This window comes from Ciona intestinalis, chromosome 9, assembly GCF_000224145.3.
Source record: "Ciona intestinalis chromosome 9, KH, whole genome shotgun sequence".
Classification (NCBI taxonomy): Eukaryota; Metazoa; Chordata; class Ascidiacea; order Phlebobranchia; family Cionidae; genus Ciona; species Ciona intestinalis.
In genome coordinates this window covers 4,344,426-4,360,912 of record NC_020174.2, presented here as the reverse complement: position 1 = coordinate 4,360,912, position 16,487 = coordinate 4,344,426, and the positions used below count along the sequence as shown (strand labels likewise).

Below are 16,487 nucleotides of genomic sequence, written 5' to 3'. Positions count from 1 at the left end.
GTTGGTCATCATAAACACAAGGTATACAGTTTAAACACAACTGCAAACCTGCAGTATAACTGGACCCCTAAGTTACAAAACGATGACAAAATATACGGAAGGCAGCGTTTATTTCGATTCATTCAAAAAGAAAATCTCGAAAAAAATAAAAAAAAAACAACTGGATCGATTGGCTAACGAAAAATAAAGACATCATCGTATGTATGCTGAATGTAAAGGGATCTAACAGGGCAGGAAGAAACGCAAAACGATGTACAGTAAGTAATTATGCAGGGTGCAGTGGCGTATTTGACTGCTAGGCGGCAGAAATCTCATTATGGAGAACGCGACTGCTTGCTTTTGCTTGGGAGCTAACTGTTAAATTAATATTTATTATAACGTGTGATTGTGCGGCTGGGAAGAAATGAGATTTTCGAAGCGCAGTAAAACATGAATACATAGTGCAAAAGGTAGGCGAAAATAAGAAAGCAGATAAACAAATGCTTTTGACCCGATATGATTGTGTTGAGTCGGTGAGGCCGCACGAAGTAACCTCAAATTGCCCTGCGTGCGGTGGGCGCTTGGATTTCTGTTAATTATATTCTAGAGCGCATAATGAACTATCACCTATAGCTGTCAGTTGTTGTCACAGGGGTGTTTTGTGAGGTAGTCGGTAACATAGTGAAGCTAACAGGGCGTGGGTTCCACGCGGATATGCGAGCCGCTGAATGTGCAATAATTGTCGTCCCAGCGCCCCCTGCCGCCAAGTGCTTTCTGCGCTATCAGCGGCGGTCCGTTTTCTTTCTTGCCGTCATTTCTTTGCGCTTGGCCAGTCGGGTTTCGAAGCTGCAGCAGCGTATGCGTGTGCTTGGAATCTGAAAGCTAATAAGTTAAAAAAAGAGATTTACCACACACTTTACTTACATACCTCATCGAAAACACACATCGCCTAGATCTGGCGTGTCAGCCTCAAACGTGACGTCAGCGGTGACGTCAAAAATCGGTAGTTTGCTTGTCCTTCTGGTCCTGACTTTCAACACACGCTTGATTCCTTCCACGGCAGTGTCGCTGTTGACCTAAATGGAAGACCAAATTTTATTTCTGAAGATATTTTAAAATATATTTTCTTACGTTGCACAAGCGTCGGTTTTGTGTCACACTCACTCCATTGAGTAGCGTCTCGTCGTCGCTGCTGATGACGTAGGAAGCTTGCGTCCACGAACGTAACCTTAACGTCACATTGTTTTGCGTGTTTTCCTCTGATGATACGCATTGAAACGAAATCACTTGTTCTGCCTCAGCGCTTTGCAGACGTAAGAATCGTAATTGTGACGTCAGAGAGTCTCCATTAACACCAGGTCTGCCTTCGCCAACCCTGGCTCCACGACGACGCCTAGTGTGAGAGGTGTTGTTCCGAGATTGCTCAAGTAGCACGGCTACAGGTATGCAGGTATATCCAAGCCTCCTGAAGTTGCATCTTACTTTTAAAGCATCAAATATTGATCCTTCGTTCGGATCCACCCAGTAGGAACCTACAATGTTTGCATGTAAAACTATTGGGTAATAGTGAAGAAAAAATCTCATATCTCTGTCTTAATTTAAAATTTTAAAGTAAAACCACAGGCACAACACTAACTCAAGTGCATGCACAAGAAACATCTTACCATCTCTTGATTCAATCCCTTTCAATTTATTTGCCATCATTAAATCGCGACATGTGCGAGCTGGATTTTCACGTGTTCCATCACCCGTCGCCACTTTTGCAGCTTGCGCATGAATGTCATGCATCATTTCGCTTAAAATTGACTAGAATAAAAAAAAAATTATTATACCAAAACAGTAAGAATGTTCAAATACCAAAGGCGATAAAAAAGGATTTTTTTACATAAGTGCGTCATACAACACAATTTTGGATGACATTTTACAAATGCAGTTACACCCATGGTTGTCAAACATAGGGGTCCTCAATAATTAACATGATGAACTTTGGCTTTGTTTGCTTGTATGAACAACTACATCAAGGGTAAAAGCATATGTATCCTTGGCCCTGTTTCAAAAGAAGGGGTAAGGGCACCAGATACCCCTAGTGTTACATACATTACATTCATTCTTTTACATATGGGGTAAATTGTTAGGTTTTATATTATACCGCAAGCAATACATAGAAGTAAATACCTCGTCCGTGTTAAATACAGGTCCTTCCATTGGAAGTCTGGATTCTATGGTGACCAGTGATGCTTCATCATTCAATGGGGCGTTGGATGTCATCGGTTCAACACGTGATACGGATTGTACAACAGTCGTGGCAGCAATAACACGTTGCATTGTAGCGAGATCAACTGCAGGGCCCTGATTGAAGAATTTGTTAAGAAATTGAAATAACTTTTTTATTAGTTATATTTGGTTTACCGGTGGTCCAGGTGGTCCGGGACGTCCATGATTGCCCTGTAAAACATAGAAGTCGGTATAAGTATTCTGGTTGGATAAATCAATGTTAGTTGTCTTCAAGTGGCAGGCTGATTTGTTTCTTACACATTATGCTGACTTACCGCATGTGTGACATTGTGGGTACTGTTTTTTTGCTGACAATTTTGACACCAAATTTATGACCAATATTTTGGAAAAATGACTAATGTCTAGGCCAATGACACACATGCTTACAATGGTAATACCAGCACTAACCAGTTTGTCACAGCAATGGGATGATTTAAAATAGAAAGATACAAACCACTTACCCTGATTCCTTTGTATCCCATGTCTCCTTCTACTCCCTAGAAAATTATAATCTAGGTGAATACACAGTTTAGCTTAACAAACAGGAATCTTACCCTATATCCAGCAGGACCAATTACTCCATTCTTTCCTTTTAAGCCCATAGGACCCTGGATACCACGTGGTCCCTAACAAGAATAGAATTTCAAGTTACCAGTAATGACAAGTTGTGTTTTGTTTTTGAAGTAACAGTTTAATATCATATAAGCTTCAGATGAAAAAAGAGCAGAGCAGTTTTTGCCCTGTCTGGATATCCCTTGGCAAGGGATGTCACAGTAAGAGCAAGAACCACTATCTCTATAATAACTTTATGTATTTTTATACTGTGGTAATACAAAGTCTGGATGGAAGCTTAAGAAAGTCACTTACATCTTTTCCATGAATTCCTACCGGGCCTGAAGGTCCTCTCTGTCCAGGATCTCCTTTACGACCCTAAAGTATACATAAATAATGCAATGTTAGTATTCGTGCATATCAAAATACTGCATGTAATTCTTCTGTTAAAATTTGTAACCTGAAATGCATAAAATCTACACAGAACTTACATAGGATCCAGGAAGTCCAGCAATTCCCATTGGGCCTGTGCGTCCTTTCTCACCCTATAATAAAATCATTCTTGTTCAGCATGTAAAATATAAATCACAATTTCACTCACGGTTTTCCCTTTTTCCCCAGGTTCACCATTATAACCACGGAGACCTGTATATCCTTTGGGTCCTATCTTCCCATCAGCACCAGTTGATCCAGGAATACCATCTGGACCCTGTTTAAGTAATAAAAAGTAAGTAAAATCTTATCCACTTTTTTTATTCTATATGGGTAAGGTCTTACAGAATGGCACACCATGGGACCTGCAATTTAGGCCAATCTTATCTACTTACCGCTTCTCCTGTAGCTCCTCTGTCCCCTGGATTCCCTGGTAGCCCGGCGTAACCCATAGGGCCCCGTGGACCAGGTAGACCAAAGGTTCCATGCTCACCAGGTTCTCCCTGTTGCAGAAATATCAAAGTTTCCTCTGCTAATTATATATGATTACTACTATCCCTTACCCTTAAGCCTGGAGCACCATCTCTGCCCCTTACACCATCTGGTCCAGCAGGTCCCTGTCATCATAAGTTTAAATATCTTGGGTCATTCAACAAATTTAACAAGTATAGTGTTCCACTGGCTAGTGATGTAATTCTCAAATCAATTTGAAAATGCTTAGCGTGGTTCATGTCGATATGGTCACATGTTACAAGCATAGAACTGGTGTATATACTACGAAATATTAATTCATAAGCACTACAACTACTTACAATTGTTCCACGTGGTCCTGGTTCACCATGTAAACCTTTTACTCCAGTTTTGCCCTGCATGAAAAAAAATATTATAACGGCCTTAAAATTTAAAAACATTTTGTAAAAAGTAACTTACTGGTGGTCCTTGTCTACCAGGTTTGCCATGAGGCCCTTGATTCCCAGTTAAACCCTGCGTATAAAATTTAGAGTTTAAAAATATAACTTTTATTTGTGGCTAATCACTGGTAATATCAGAAACACTTACCTGTTCCCCTGCTGCACCTCTTGTACCAGGATGTCCTCGATCTCCAAAGTGGCCCTGAGATGGTTAATATACAAATTATATATTACTTCAATAACAAAACTTAATGGTACAACTGAATAATTCTTATTTGCAGGTTGTTGTTTTTTAATTTAAAAAAGAAAAATAGGTCTGTTTTTGTATAATGAAAATCACAGCATCACAGAAATGTCTCGCATGGTGTACAAGTAATAGACACAAAAACTTAGAACATACTCACAGGATAACCGGCGCTTCCAGGATTTCCTTTTGGACCCTTTAATCCTGGCTTTCCCTGTTAAAAAATGACTTTTTTATATATGAATATTAACTTTGAAAACTAAACAGATAATAAGCTTGTCATTCCTTGGCAAGTATATGGGTTGCAACATCGACAAATCTCTTTATCTGGATACCTCAAGCAATAGCATGCTGATATGACGTCATACACTTGTTTATCAAATAAACAAAATCACTCGCTTCGTTTTACACTCTATAATTCATTCTCAACTCAAAACAACTCTTACATGTCGTCCAACTTGGCCAGGTTTACCAGTCTCTCCTCTTTTACCAGGTTTGCCCTGTATGACAAAGGGTTAGTATATATTCTTATGTTTTTTTATGACAGCCATAATTGTTTTACAAGTTTGATACTGTATAGTAAAGGAACTTCTGCTTCATGAAACCAAAAGCTACAGAGCCCCCTATACAACCAAAATTTTAACACACAAACACCGACTTACAGTGAGGCCTCTAACTCCTTGCTCCCCTCTTCTTCCATCCTCACCAGAAATTCCCTGAAGATCAGCAATGTTAAGAAAACGTCAACCTAAACATATTCCAGATGCTTACCTTAATACCAGGTATTCCCTTTTCTCCTTGTGCACCAATAAGACCTGGAAGCCCCTGTAAAGTAGAAATACTGAAATCTGTTTTTTTACTCTGAACAAGCCTACTTACAATGTAACCTTTGGGTCCAAGCAATCCAGGGGGTCCAGGCTCACCAGGAAAACCCTGATTTAATAGCAAATTAAATGCACCATATACACCAAGCATGTGTGGTTACTTACCTCATTTCCACGTTCTCCACGTTTTCCTTTGATTCCACTTTGACCCCTAGCACCTCTTTTACCTTTGGATCCAGGAAGGCCCACATGTCCTTGTGCTCCTACGTCACCCTGATCAGAGAAAGATTATAGAAATCTAGATAAAATGCCATTACCACACTTACTTTTTTCCCGGGAATTCCTTTCAAGCCATGTACACCAATTTTTCCTGGAGTCCCCTGTCCAAGCAAAAATTTAAATATATAGTAAACAGCAAACTAGCAGAAATTAAAACACCCACCCCAATTCCTTGTAAACCTTGCAAACCAACTGCTCCTTGTAACCCTGGACCTCCCTACAACAAAAAAACATGTTATATATTTTCGTGGCCCCAACACAAACTACAAAACTTACATCATCTCCTTTGCTTCCTTTCTCCCCTTTAACTCCAACTTCACCCGGTTCTCCTTTCACCCCATCCAAACCAGATTTCCCATCATCGCCAGTAGGGCCAACAGGACCTGGAATGCCCTCTCTGCCTTCTGTACCCTCTGGCCCCATTGGTCCACGTTTGCCCTGCAAATTTTTATCGAAATAAATTAGCATAAATTAGGAAAAAAATATTGAAAAACTCCTCCTACCCTCTTTCCAGTTTCACCTGGTTCTCCGGGCAAACCATGCGGTCCATAAGGTCCCTGATAAAATTATAAAACTTTTTTATTAAACATTTCTTATTTCCAAGCACAATCGACTGTAAATCGCTATGAATTGGAAGATAGCACTTACCATTTGACCGAGTGGACCTGGGTTTCCTTCAAGCCCAGGAGCACCTGGTTCACCCTGTAATACACAATTATTAACAGTTTCATGTGACCTTACTACAACACTGGTGTACTTACTGGATAACCAGCAAGACCCTTTTCACCTTCTGCACCCTCAGGACCTCTGATACCCTGCATAGAAGAACTTACTTAAACACCAGTTGCAAGACTAAATTATTAAATTACTTACTTGAAGACCAGGCAATCCTTCTGGGGCACGTTCACCTTTAGGTCCAAGAGGTCCGTCTTCACCCATGAAACCTTGGTCTCCGATTTTCCCCTATATAACACACCAGTAACACATGTTTCAAAGTAAATCAAGAATGAATAAATGAAACGAACCTTTTTTCCCTGTGGTCCTTCCAAGCCAACTGGCCCATCACTGCCTTTTTGACCCTGAAAATACGGTTTTGAATAAAAAAATCATCACTAATATGAAAAGGACGGTTGTAACTACATACCGGTAATCCAATTCCACCCTGTTGCCCTCTCTGTCCTAGTAACCCGGGAGGACCCTATTAAAATGTTTTCAGAATGTTAGGAAAATCAACACAATTCACATATTACAACCACTAACTGGCAATCCAGGCCTTCCCGGTGATCCAACAGCCCCAGTCAATCCTGTATGGCCCTAATTAGCAAAAGATTGATTACATAAGCACATTTGGCGTGTGGTAGTAGATAACCTACCTTTGAACCTGAAACTCCTGGTGGACCAGGTTTTGGCTGCATCCCTCTGTCACCCTGCAAACTTGGGTTAGACAAATCACATGCATTTTAGAAGCAACTACCTACCTTTTCACCCTCAAGTCCTGGCAAACCTCTTTCTCCAGGTGCTCCAACTAAGCCCTGAAATCAAAGCAATTTAGTAAGAAATGTAGGAAGTGTTATCTCACAATATTGGCACATACCTTTGGACCCTCTATTCCACCTAATCCCTGAATACCTTTATGTCCCTGTAAGAAAAAGCATGAGAAAAGCAATACAACAAACTTTAAATGAGCAGTTATAGTTACTTTTCTGCCAGGTGGTCCCTGTTTACCATACGGTCCATCTTTTCCAATTTTTCCCTAGTAACAGAATCATATATGAAGAGCAAAGAAAAAGTTTTAAAATTCATCTTGAATATTATCATACCTGTTGCCCCTCTTTTCCTTTGGGTCCAAGCAAACCTTCATTGCCCTAGAAAAATAAAAGTTTAGATAGAGGTCACAATTTTGTTCTGGCACTTAAATAAATATGACTTACCATCTCACCTTTCGAACCTGGTGATCCTGCCATGCCCTTCTCACCAGTCTCACCCTAAAAGCAATACACAGTTGTCATTACCAGGAAAAGTTGTCAGTATATTAGTCTTACTTTTTGCCCAGGAGTGCCTGGCAATCCAGGTGGTCCACGATGCCCCTCATACCCCTGAATGCAAAAACAACGTTACATTAAGAAAGTACATATGAGATTAAGTCTGGATTTCGCCCTTGTAATATTTTCGCAAACACAGAAGCTCGGACGTACTCACTGTGAGGCCAGGTTCTCCTCGTTCACCGAGTGCCCCTTTTTCGCCAATTGAACCCTGTTAAAATATATCGAATCATGTTTCTGAGCAGTGGCTATATAATGAAGCAACAAGCTTACCAGTCTGCCTAATCTTCCTGGTTCTCCAGATGCACCTGGTGGGCCTGCAGATCCCTAAAACAGATCAAATTATTTGAAAATATCAACTATTATATCATTTATAAAAAACTTGTACCTTAAGTCCCCTTGAACCACCTTCACCTTTTATGCCGACCGCACCAATACCACCCTAAAAAGAAAGCAACATTATCAAGTCTTGATCCCAATACTGCATCCAAAACTTTGAGAAAAAGAGGTTGGTAAAATGTCACCTTATCACCTTTGACTCCAGGAATCCCTCTCTCTCCCTGGTAACCCTGTGTGAAAATTGATTTAGTTTTACAAAGAATTGACAATACAAATTCAAACAACACACATCACATAATATTAACAGCAGCACATCCAACAACCAAACTTACTTGCTCTCCAGCTGCACCCATTAGCCCCCGCGGCCCAATACCACCCGGGCTTCCCTGAAACATGCAGAAAATGAAACATATTATTCTGAGACCCGAATCCTTTAAATATCTTACAGAAACTTACTGTTGACCCTGGCAATCCAGGTGGTCCAGGCACTCCTTGTGCTCCCTGAGAAAAAAAGTTAGGTTAGAACTCATTTCCTAAAAAAAACTACAGCTTTATCAAAGTAAAAAATACTTACAGGCTGTCGATCCAGACCAGGTGCTCCTCTTGGACCATAGTTTCCAATACGACCCTGCAGGAATATTAAGGTGTATTCATGACATAACCTATCATGTGCAACCATGTCTCCAACTTACTGCACGTCCCATCTTGCCAACTAGACCTTGTGGCCCCATCTCTCCCTAGATAAATAAAGAATTTTTTTTAGGTTTTTATGGTAGGTCTAAAGGTTATCGCAGTAAAATAATCATACTAAGCTTTCTTACCGCATTGCCTGGATGTCCAGGTACACCAGGTTCTCCGGGCAATCCAAGATCACCCTATTAAAATAAATATATTAACAAACTGTCCAACAGTTTTGTTTAAATGAAGTAAATATGACTTACATCATCACCTTTGCTACCAACCAAGCCAGGCTTTCCAGGAGGTCCCTGTATTTAAATATGAATATTAAAATGGAATTTTAGGCAATTAATACTAAAAAAACAACAGCATAAATTGCAATTAATCCAAGCAGCATTTTTATCGTTCCCCAAGTTAATTACTGCACCTGCCTGCCGGGAATGCCTTGGACACCTTTCCGTCCTCTTCGTCCCTTTGTGCCCTAAACAATTAACACATGTCAGTCAAACACACTTTGTTTACCAATGCCTCTTGTGTGAACAATGCAGATATTATTTGCAATGCAATTACCTGCAGTCCCGGTGGTCCAAATAATCCAACCACTCCCTTTTCACCCTGTAGTCACAAAATTACTCAATATTAAAATGAATATGCAAACATGTAGGAATATATTTAGATATGCAAATACAAAGATTGGTTCCAGGAAGCATAAGTAGTAAGTACAAAAAATTATATGTAAAACAAAGGTTACCTTGATTCCATTAATACCAGGAGGCCCCATCATTCCTAGTTTTCCTTCATGACCCTACAAATTATTTTTGTTATTAATATGAAAGTTAGATCACAGGGGCAATAAACTAATACCTTAATTCCTTTCGGCCCATAAAATCCTGGCTTTCCTGGATGGCCAACTGGACCCTAAATATTGAATTAGGTAATAAAAACATAGTCCAGTTGAAGAAATATATTTGCTGTTATAATTGTACACATGATTTTGTGTTTCAAAAATAAACAAAATGTGAGCTAATTTTTTTGTGGAGAGAGAATAGTTTGAAATCATTTATAAAATTAAATGAATGAATGTTTTATAGGCTGACCACCTGTTTCAATTTTTACTTTGTTATATTAAGTAACAGTAACAGAATAATATGCACTTGTGTATTTAAATGAAATGGAGAAGCAGTTGCAACTAAAAAAGTATTGCAGAAGTGTCATACCTTTAGTCCAGGAGGTCCTGGCAAGCCAGGTTTACCATAAGGGCCTTTGTGTCCCTGCAATGTATACACGTATTGTAATAACAGTGTTTTTTTTTGTAACTAATTTGAACATACCCGAGGGCCTTGCCTTCCATGTCGACCCACTCGTCCAATTAGACCCCGTTTACCCTTTAATCAATAAATAAATTACGGCTTAAACGGCTGGAAATGTTCTAATTATGACGTAATAAAACATTTTTCGTGCAAAGCAAAACGTGCGTCGCGCCTCGGTAATTAGCGCTACCAATCATTAGGTAGTGCTGTAGTTTAGTTGCGTTTATACTTGGATAGTTTAGGTCATCAAGGCTGTGTGTAGCTTAAATAAACCGTTACTGTTATTAGATATATAATTTTAACTTTAACTACGTTTATAATTAATCATGTACGAATATATCAGTATCTTTATCCATGCAGCATACTGATGGATTAGTTTTCGAATAACTATCTTGATAAAAGAACAAAGATGAGCTGCTGAAACCAGACCGATCCACAGTTGTGCTGACTGGTTCAATTCAAAGTAAGTTGTAGTTTCATATTAATTTATTGCAGCGAAATACCTTCGGTCCTCTATCTCCCTTTTCGCCCATTGTAGCACAAGCCAGCACTTCGCCGTGTAATTCCACGCAAACTTTTATGCCCATTACTGCACCTGGTAGTACATGCTGCATTTGATCCATGGTAATGTACACAGATTCTGGTGCAGTCTGTTGTTTTGACCTGGAAAGCATACATACTCGTTGTAAACAACGTTAATATTAGGCCTATAGAATCGTACCCTTTAGCAGTATATGGTGTTGTTGTTAGTGTCACGGTCTGATACGTCGGGGCTACGTTTAGATCATTATTATAATGCAGTGGTGGTATAGTAACGCTGGTCGTGTGGTCTGTAGCTTCAGTAAATGTGGATGTGGGAGTAACATCGGCAATGGGGTAAACGCTTGTTTCGTACGCTTCAACTGAGCGAGTAGTTCTTTTTGCATCGTGCTCCGGAAAAGTGTTCGTATAAAAAGTAGTTGGAGTTTGTCCAATGTGTACAGTGGGACTAGTGGTGTCACTTTCGCTCCACCTGATGACGTCATCTGGTGACGTCACAAATGACGATGAAACAAACGGTGACGTCATCGGCGAAATTGTCGCGTAAAGTTTAAATAAATAGGTATCGGTCCAGTTCGCCGCCGAGGCGTTAATCGGTAATTGACTAAGATTTTGTAACGTGCTTTTGGTTTCCATTCCTGACCCCTCTAATCTGACCGCAGCCAGACTCGCATTGCCTATCACTGGGAGGTTATGCTCTGATGTATCTGTTTTGTTTGCTTTGACAGCAACGTAGGTAGACGAAAGAGTTCTGGGTGCATGGACCTCTAGCGCTGACGTCATAACCGCAGCGGTCCATTCATATTGACGTGCTGTTCGCCAATCTTTTGCTTCCGAACCACTGTCGAGGGGTTTAGGTAATGAAGAAGAGGTATTTTGCGAAGATGCGTTTTGTTGCGTTACATTTGAGGCGTAGGGTTGTCTATGTGAACGGTGATTTTTATATGCTGAATAGAAGTTGTATGCTGCTTCACTGTTGTTTTCATTATCCTTGATAGTTCCTACACCTTGCAACGCATTGTCTGGTTCATAACGCGCGCGCTTCTCAGCTGTTACAGGTTTTACCAGTTCTTCCTGCTTTCTTTTTGGCCTGCTTGGCACTGTAATGTCGTGAATAACAGGTGTCGCTTCCGTTGATTCAGCTGTGTCTTGAATGCTTGAAGCGGTGGTTATATCTTGTACTCGGTTTCTCCGTCGCTGTAAATAGAAGTGTTTTAATAAACCCTTGTTTTATGTTTTTACTATATGTTTTAACATAGAATACTTAAGTACAGTTGCGCAGTTATCGATTTGTTTATGTAAAACCTACCGCGTATCCCACAAGGAACGAATCACCCCGACATCGTTGTTCTACAAACTGACAATAACCAAGCGTCGATACATCTCCAACGAACGCCTTTCCTTGGCAGATTTTTCCCTGTTAGGTACACAGATAAGCATAAGCGTCAATTATGTTCGCATTCTAACACCAACATTTTTCTTAACAACATATATACCTTGTAGGATGTTGGCGCTCGTTTTAACCTCCCCAATACTAGGATCCCGCTACGCGGCTCTATTACGTTACTAAGGCGGAGCATGGGAAACCGCTTTGTCGCCACTTTTCTTCCACATTTTCTGTGAACGGAAATTGCGCCGTTCCGTATCACGATCAAGATGATTACGTACGCCTTTTGGTGACCAGCACCCAGGGCAAACCTTCGTCGCCGTTTTTTCACTGAAACCTCAAGAAATCGCGGGAAAATCTAGAAAAAAATGAATGAAACTGTACGGCTTAATCTCACAGTAAAAGTTGCGAAAATCCAAGGATTATTTTCTCTGGGACACTCTTTACAAACTTTACATAATTTCCCTACACCACCCGTTTATATATTAGACAAAAAAAGAAATATTTTTCCTGAAACCTTTATTGCTAACCGCATCCGTTTTCGACCGTCTCGTACACCAAGAAAAGAGGAACTGCTCCGTGAAGGGGTGAAGGAGAAAAGAAGAGATAGCGCTTCTTCCGGCCTGCCTTCTTGTGTATGTGCTCGGTTTGTTTCAGGATGGAGGAACTTCCTCGGGTTGAAAATTTGCCAGATCGGCTGGGAAATTCGTAATTATTAATAAATTCAGAGCAGACAATATCACACTATAACAGACTTCGAAAATCTACCACCTCGCAGTTTTCTATTCATCCATAAAATGCACACTTTACTGTCATTAAATACATTTTACGAATAATACGAAATAAGTTAAAGTTTCGTTACTTACCCTTACAACGCGGGTAAATCTGCTGGGAAACAAGACTTCACTGTTTACCAGCAAAGCTGCTCTGCGGTTCGTTGTTCGAGTTGGTAACTGCAGTCTTTCTAATATATTCACTCCTATATACACGAATAAAGTTACATTTCATTATATTAATAGTTATATGTAATAGCTATGCTACCCTTAACACTACTATTGTGCTTCCAAAACGGAATGAATTGAAAACGTTGGTACAGGTATATATATTCGGTTTACAGATATAGACTCGCATCCACATAACAAATGTCTCACCCTAACTCGAGTTTAGACTGCGATTCCCTATTTTTCTAGCAGAGTGAAACAGATTAGAGAGACAGGTTGTTATTTTTAATAAAGAATTAAAGCAGTTTTTTTCTCTCTATATTTGGTGCATCTCGCGACAGGGTATTAGATCGTCACAGTTGTCACTGGAGTGTGATTATTATTCAAGTTAGTGTATTTGTTAGTCATTTAGGCGTGTATTGTGTGCGAACGTGGACTGTATCACTAACTCGTAATTCCCTAATGTGATTCGTCAAAAATCGTTGTGATCGTTTCTGGTTCCAAATCCCGGCTTAATCCTATTTTGTAGATCGAACGTGCGAGTTTAAATTGGATTAGGGTTGCGCTCTGCCGTGCACACAATGGCTATTCATGTGTAAAGGTGCGTGTGCAAGTTCGAGATTATTTTTACTAGCTGTTTCATAATCTTCGTACCCTAACTCCAAACCACAGCTGTGTTGTTGTTGTCGCTAAAATGCATTTCTTTGCCGGGTTATTTACCCAATTTCATTACTTTTAGAAATTCGTTTTAGTTCATTAAATACTAAGTTTAGTACAATGTCACCTGTAGTATCTTGTCCGACGACCTCCACGGTAAACAGCGATAGGACGATCACGAAGATGGAGAGAGATCTGTTTGGAAAAAACAAACAAAACACTGTTTATTCACCTCACTCTGTTTATTTAATTTAGCCAAGCGCGCAGCGAGACACAGCATAAGCATATTATTGAGAGGTCGGCAGAACCCTCGGAATTATCGTTGTAGGTTCAACGTGGTACAAGACTACATGTTCTATACGGTTAAATAGTAATATATAGTCCGTGTAATTTTGATCGGCCGTTTCATGGTGGATTACACAAAAACACCATTATAGTAATTGCGCGTATCTGTTTGTTATTACACCGTAAGCCTGAAAAATGTGGTGCTCCGTTTTTGTGTATTGTTTAGCAACCTTCCGATCATAATTAAACATAACGTATGCTTAGCCTGACAAGCGAAATCTAGTCGATAAATTGTCCAAATACCCGTTACCTTCTACACACGTCAATAAAGCAGACTTATGGTGATATATATAATACGTTGTTATCCAGTGGATAACGGAAATGCAAAGAGCCGAAGTTATCGTTGCGGTACGCTTATTACATTTCGCTTTGACAAGCGATAATCCCAGAGTATGACCTGTATTTCATACCCTATGCAAAGGATAAGATAGGAGTCGCCGGATCAGCAAGAGCCTTACGGCGTTTCTAGCTTTACCGCAAGTTGTCTCCTATTTTAGTCCGACATTCGATCAATCAGCGCCACCTCAGGTGCGAGAAGCGACGATCAGAGACCTTCTTATAATCAGCTTTTTAGCTCCTACTCGTGTTTACACCTCTACATACTGACACGACACGGCGCCCGCCCGCAGGTTGAGCAGCATGGTTAAAACAGATGACACCATCACAATCTCATCTACGCTTGTTCACCGCAAGCACTTTTAATCGGAAGAACCCTATTAGCTTCGTTTTCGCGAGCAGCTAGTAACGTTGTGACTAGCGAGGTTTGTTTATTTCTCTGACAACATACTCGCTAAAAGGTCATCTTAAAATCTACCTCTTTCGTATGGATACATTTAATAACTGATATAGGGTTTATGAGAAAAGCAAAACAGTAGGGGCGCGTGGGATGTCAACATAGTTACAATTCTGTTGGTGTAATAACCATGTCACGAATTACCGAACAACGATTTCGTGTACTACAGCACTTCGAAAATTAAATATTTGTTTTTCATATCCCTGTACACATGGTGTAAAACCGTTATATTCGACACACAACCACTCACCGCATCTTCTATTCTGATGTTGATACCACTGACCGAAATTAAACCAACGCACGTATGTAGCCACAAGAAAACCGAGACAACACCTAATCCTAACTGATGATTGTACAGCCTTTGCCCTTACATTGGCAATCCGATCTTTGAAAGTATCATAAATTACATAACAAGCACCAGGGAACATATTTTGCAAACAAGCAGACTCGTCAAATATATATGCGTCTCCCGTTCTCTGATATTTCCTGCTTCATTTCTGTCTTTTCGCCATGATCTACTTTCAGTGTTTCCCTATCCAAGTTTGTCAACATATTCCCTATACTTGCTGCATCTAGAAATTAGTCAACAGAGCAACATTGACTTCGGAAAGAATTCGAACGATTACCTCTCTGTTCAAATTTCAAAACGTTGCATTTTATAATGACCAAAACAACGGTGGTTTTTGTTATACACAAACAAATTTTGTAAAATCCCTTTCCAGCTCAGCATCGTAAAATGCGGTTATTGTAAAAATGAGCACTGTTATTGCGGCGCCGGACCAACCCGCACTCGCGGCAATCGCACCTACAGCAATACGAAACTGAAACAGAGACTGGTCAATCTATACCTCCCCCCTATCATTTTCTTGGTGATTTGATACATCGCGGTGCCCGATTGTACAGCGAATACAGCTGTGTCCCGAAACGCGTTTCCGTTGCAAAATTGCTACCGATTTTCCAGAAATCACCGAAAAGGGTCGCAATTTTCAAAAGCGCCAAACATAAAAAGAATACCCGACTTCTTGTGAACAATAGGCCACCGGCATCCTCAGATCATACGCGTGAACGGCCAGTTGGTCAGTGGTCATCGTATAGAACTGGCGACAAAAGTTCTACACTTTCATTTAACAGCTCAGATACATATCGTTTCATTCTCCCGGCCTTGATTTCGTCGCGCCTGCTATACTGGTATAGTTTCGACCACTCTGTTTATTTCCCAAGGCTTTCTCACTATTGTTTAGAGATACTTCCATCTGATACACGAGTTTCTCATGCACAGCTATGGTGGGAATTGCGTGATATGAGTTTGCATTGCTTCCGTCTAACCGAAGTATAATTATTTCGATCACGGCGTTGGCCGTTATCGTATGTTGAATTGTGTACTCGGTCTACGTACACATTTTATAATAGTAGCACACCCCATTACCAGTTATCATTATAAACCAAAATGTTCGTACATGGAACTACTGTCACAAAAACAACAGCTTCATTAATATGTGATTGATCGTCCTTGGTTAAAATAACCTATCCGAAAAGACAATTCATTGATACAAGGTATCCTAAAGCGATGACCCACAACTGCCGAGAATAAAGATGCGTTTCAGGCTACGTCGGGGTTAAGCTGGCGTTAAATTGATCTCGATGTCACTGTACCCTTTTAGTTTGAACGTCAACTTACAAATCGGGGCGGAAGCCGCTTGTTTTCGCTACAGTAGCCGCAACAGAACTCCCATTGTGGACCAGGTGGCCCCAAAACGCTCAACCCGACCCAGGTGTATCTCGCAACTAGGATGCCTGCGCCGGCCAAAATCGAGACCTGAAATTTTTGACTTTGCTATTTCCTAAACAAACGCAAAGCCTTAAATGCCGGTTGAACATTTGCTGTAAGTGACAATTTGCACGCATTGAACACATTTTAACGTTCGCACGACAAAAGAATACACTGTTGTGGCCTTTTAAC

The 16,487-nt window shown here is 40.3% G+C and overlaps 1 protein-coding gene and 1 non-coding gene across 3 annotated transcripts in view; both read right to left on the bottom strand.

The window, feature by feature from the left end:
• Positions 1-93: 93 nt before the first annotated feature.
• Positions 94-16,487, bottom strand: part of fcol3 (fibrillar collagen) — a 20,358-nt gene continuing 3,964 nt past the window's right edge. Inside the window, exons 1-63 of one of the 2 annotated variants that reach the window (XM_026836067.1) lie at positions 14,778-15,092; positions 13,517-13,584; positions 12,658-12,770; positions 12,309-12,488; positions 11,901-12,149; positions 11,714-11,821; positions 10,586-11,601; positions 10,368-10,527; positions 9,886-9,939; positions 9,772-9,825; positions 9,419-9,472; positions 9,306-9,359; positions 9,125-9,169; positions 8,982-9,035; positions 8,818-8,862; positions 8,698-8,751; positions 8,569-8,613; positions 8,451-8,504; positions 8,333-8,377; positions 8,209-8,262; positions 8,062-8,106; positions 7,926-7,979; positions 7,811-7,864; positions 7,695-7,748; positions 7,538-7,591; positions 7,427-7,480; positions 7,316-7,360; positions 7,195-7,248; positions 7,090-7,134; positions 6,974-7,027; positions 6,869-6,922; positions 6,756-6,809; positions 6,640-6,693; positions 6,521-6,574; positions 6,369-6,458; positions 6,257-6,310; positions 6,144-6,197; positions 5,999-6,052; positions 5,772-5,933; positions 5,659-5,712; positions 5,543-5,596; positions 5,382-5,489; positions 5,272-5,325; positions 5,164-5,217; positions 5,055-5,108; positions 4,839-4,892; positions 4,553-4,606; positions 4,297-4,350; positions 4,168-4,221; positions 4,050-4,103; positions 3,801-3,854; positions 3,633-3,740; positions 3,407-3,514; positions 3,297-3,350; positions 3,121-3,183; positions 2,808-2,879; positions 2,715-2,750; positions 2,389-2,424; positions 2,155-2,328; positions 1,644-1,785; positions 1,111-1,511; positions 908-1,055; positions 94-854 (exon numbers count right to left, since the gene is read on the bottom strand). In XM_026836067.1, the coding sequence (XP_026691868.1) occupies positions 909-1,055; positions 1,111-1,511; positions 1,644-1,785; positions 2,155-2,328; positions 2,389-2,424; positions 2,715-2,750; positions 2,808-2,879; positions 3,121-3,183; positions 3,297-3,350; positions 3,407-3,514; positions 3,633-3,740; positions 3,801-3,854; positions 4,050-4,103; positions 4,168-4,221; positions 4,297-4,350; positions 4,553-4,606; positions 4,839-4,892; positions 5,055-5,108; positions 5,164-5,217; positions 5,272-5,325; positions 5,382-5,489; positions 5,543-5,596; positions 5,659-5,712; positions 5,772-5,933; positions 5,999-6,052; positions 6,144-6,197; positions 6,257-6,310; positions 6,369-6,458; positions 6,521-6,574; positions 6,640-6,693; positions 6,756-6,809; positions 6,869-6,922; positions 6,974-7,027; positions 7,090-7,134; positions 7,195-7,248; positions 7,316-7,360; positions 7,427-7,480; positions 7,538-7,591; positions 7,695-7,748; positions 7,811-7,864; positions 7,926-7,979; positions 8,062-8,106; positions 8,209-8,262; positions 8,333-8,377; positions 8,451-8,504; positions 8,569-8,613; positions 8,698-8,751; positions 8,818-8,862; positions 8,982-9,035; positions 9,125-9,169; positions 9,306-9,359; positions 9,419-9,472; positions 9,772-9,825; positions 9,886-9,939; positions 10,368-10,527; positions 10,586-11,601; positions 11,714-11,821; positions 11,901-12,149; positions 12,309-12,488; positions 12,658-12,770; positions 13,517-13,584; positions 14,778-14,782 (5,697 nt within the window). In that variant the 5' untranslated portion in view covers positions 14,783-15,092 and the 3' untranslated portion in view covers positions 94-854; position 908. Of the gene's footprint in view, positions 855-907; positions 1,056-1,110; positions 1,512-1,643; positions 1,786-2,154; positions 2,329-2,388; positions 2,425-2,714; positions 2,751-2,807; positions 2,880-3,120; positions 3,184-3,296; positions 3,351-3,406; positions 3,515-3,632; positions 3,741-3,800; positions 3,855-4,049; positions 4,104-4,167; positions 4,222-4,296; positions 4,351-4,552; positions 4,607-4,838; positions 4,893-5,054; positions 5,109-5,163; positions 5,218-5,271; positions 5,326-5,381; positions 5,490-5,542; positions 5,597-5,658; positions 5,713-5,771; positions 5,934-5,998; positions 6,053-6,143; positions 6,198-6,256; positions 6,311-6,368; positions 6,459-6,520; positions 6,575-6,639; positions 6,694-6,755; positions 6,810-6,868; positions 6,923-6,973; positions 7,028-7,089; positions 7,135-7,194; positions 7,249-7,315; positions 7,361-7,426; positions 7,481-7,537; positions 7,592-7,694; positions 7,749-7,810; positions 7,865-7,925; positions 7,980-8,061; positions 8,107-8,208; positions 8,263-8,332; positions 8,378-8,450; positions 8,505-8,568; positions 8,614-8,697; positions 8,752-8,817; positions 8,863-8,981; positions 9,036-9,124; positions 9,170-9,305; positions 9,360-9,418; positions 9,473-9,771; positions 9,826-9,885; positions 9,940-10,367; positions 10,528-10,585; positions 11,602-11,713; positions 11,822-11,900; positions 12,150-12,308; positions 12,489-12,657; positions 12,771-13,516; positions 13,585-14,777; positions 15,093-16,487 lie in introns of those variants that run through there. The other variant, XM_018813331.2, reaches the window with a different exon arrangement.
• Positions 2,988-3,037, bottom strand: mir4071 (microRNA 4071). Its single transcript, NR_034464.1, has one exon. It is a non-coding gene; the product is annotated as a microRNA 4071 (primary transcript).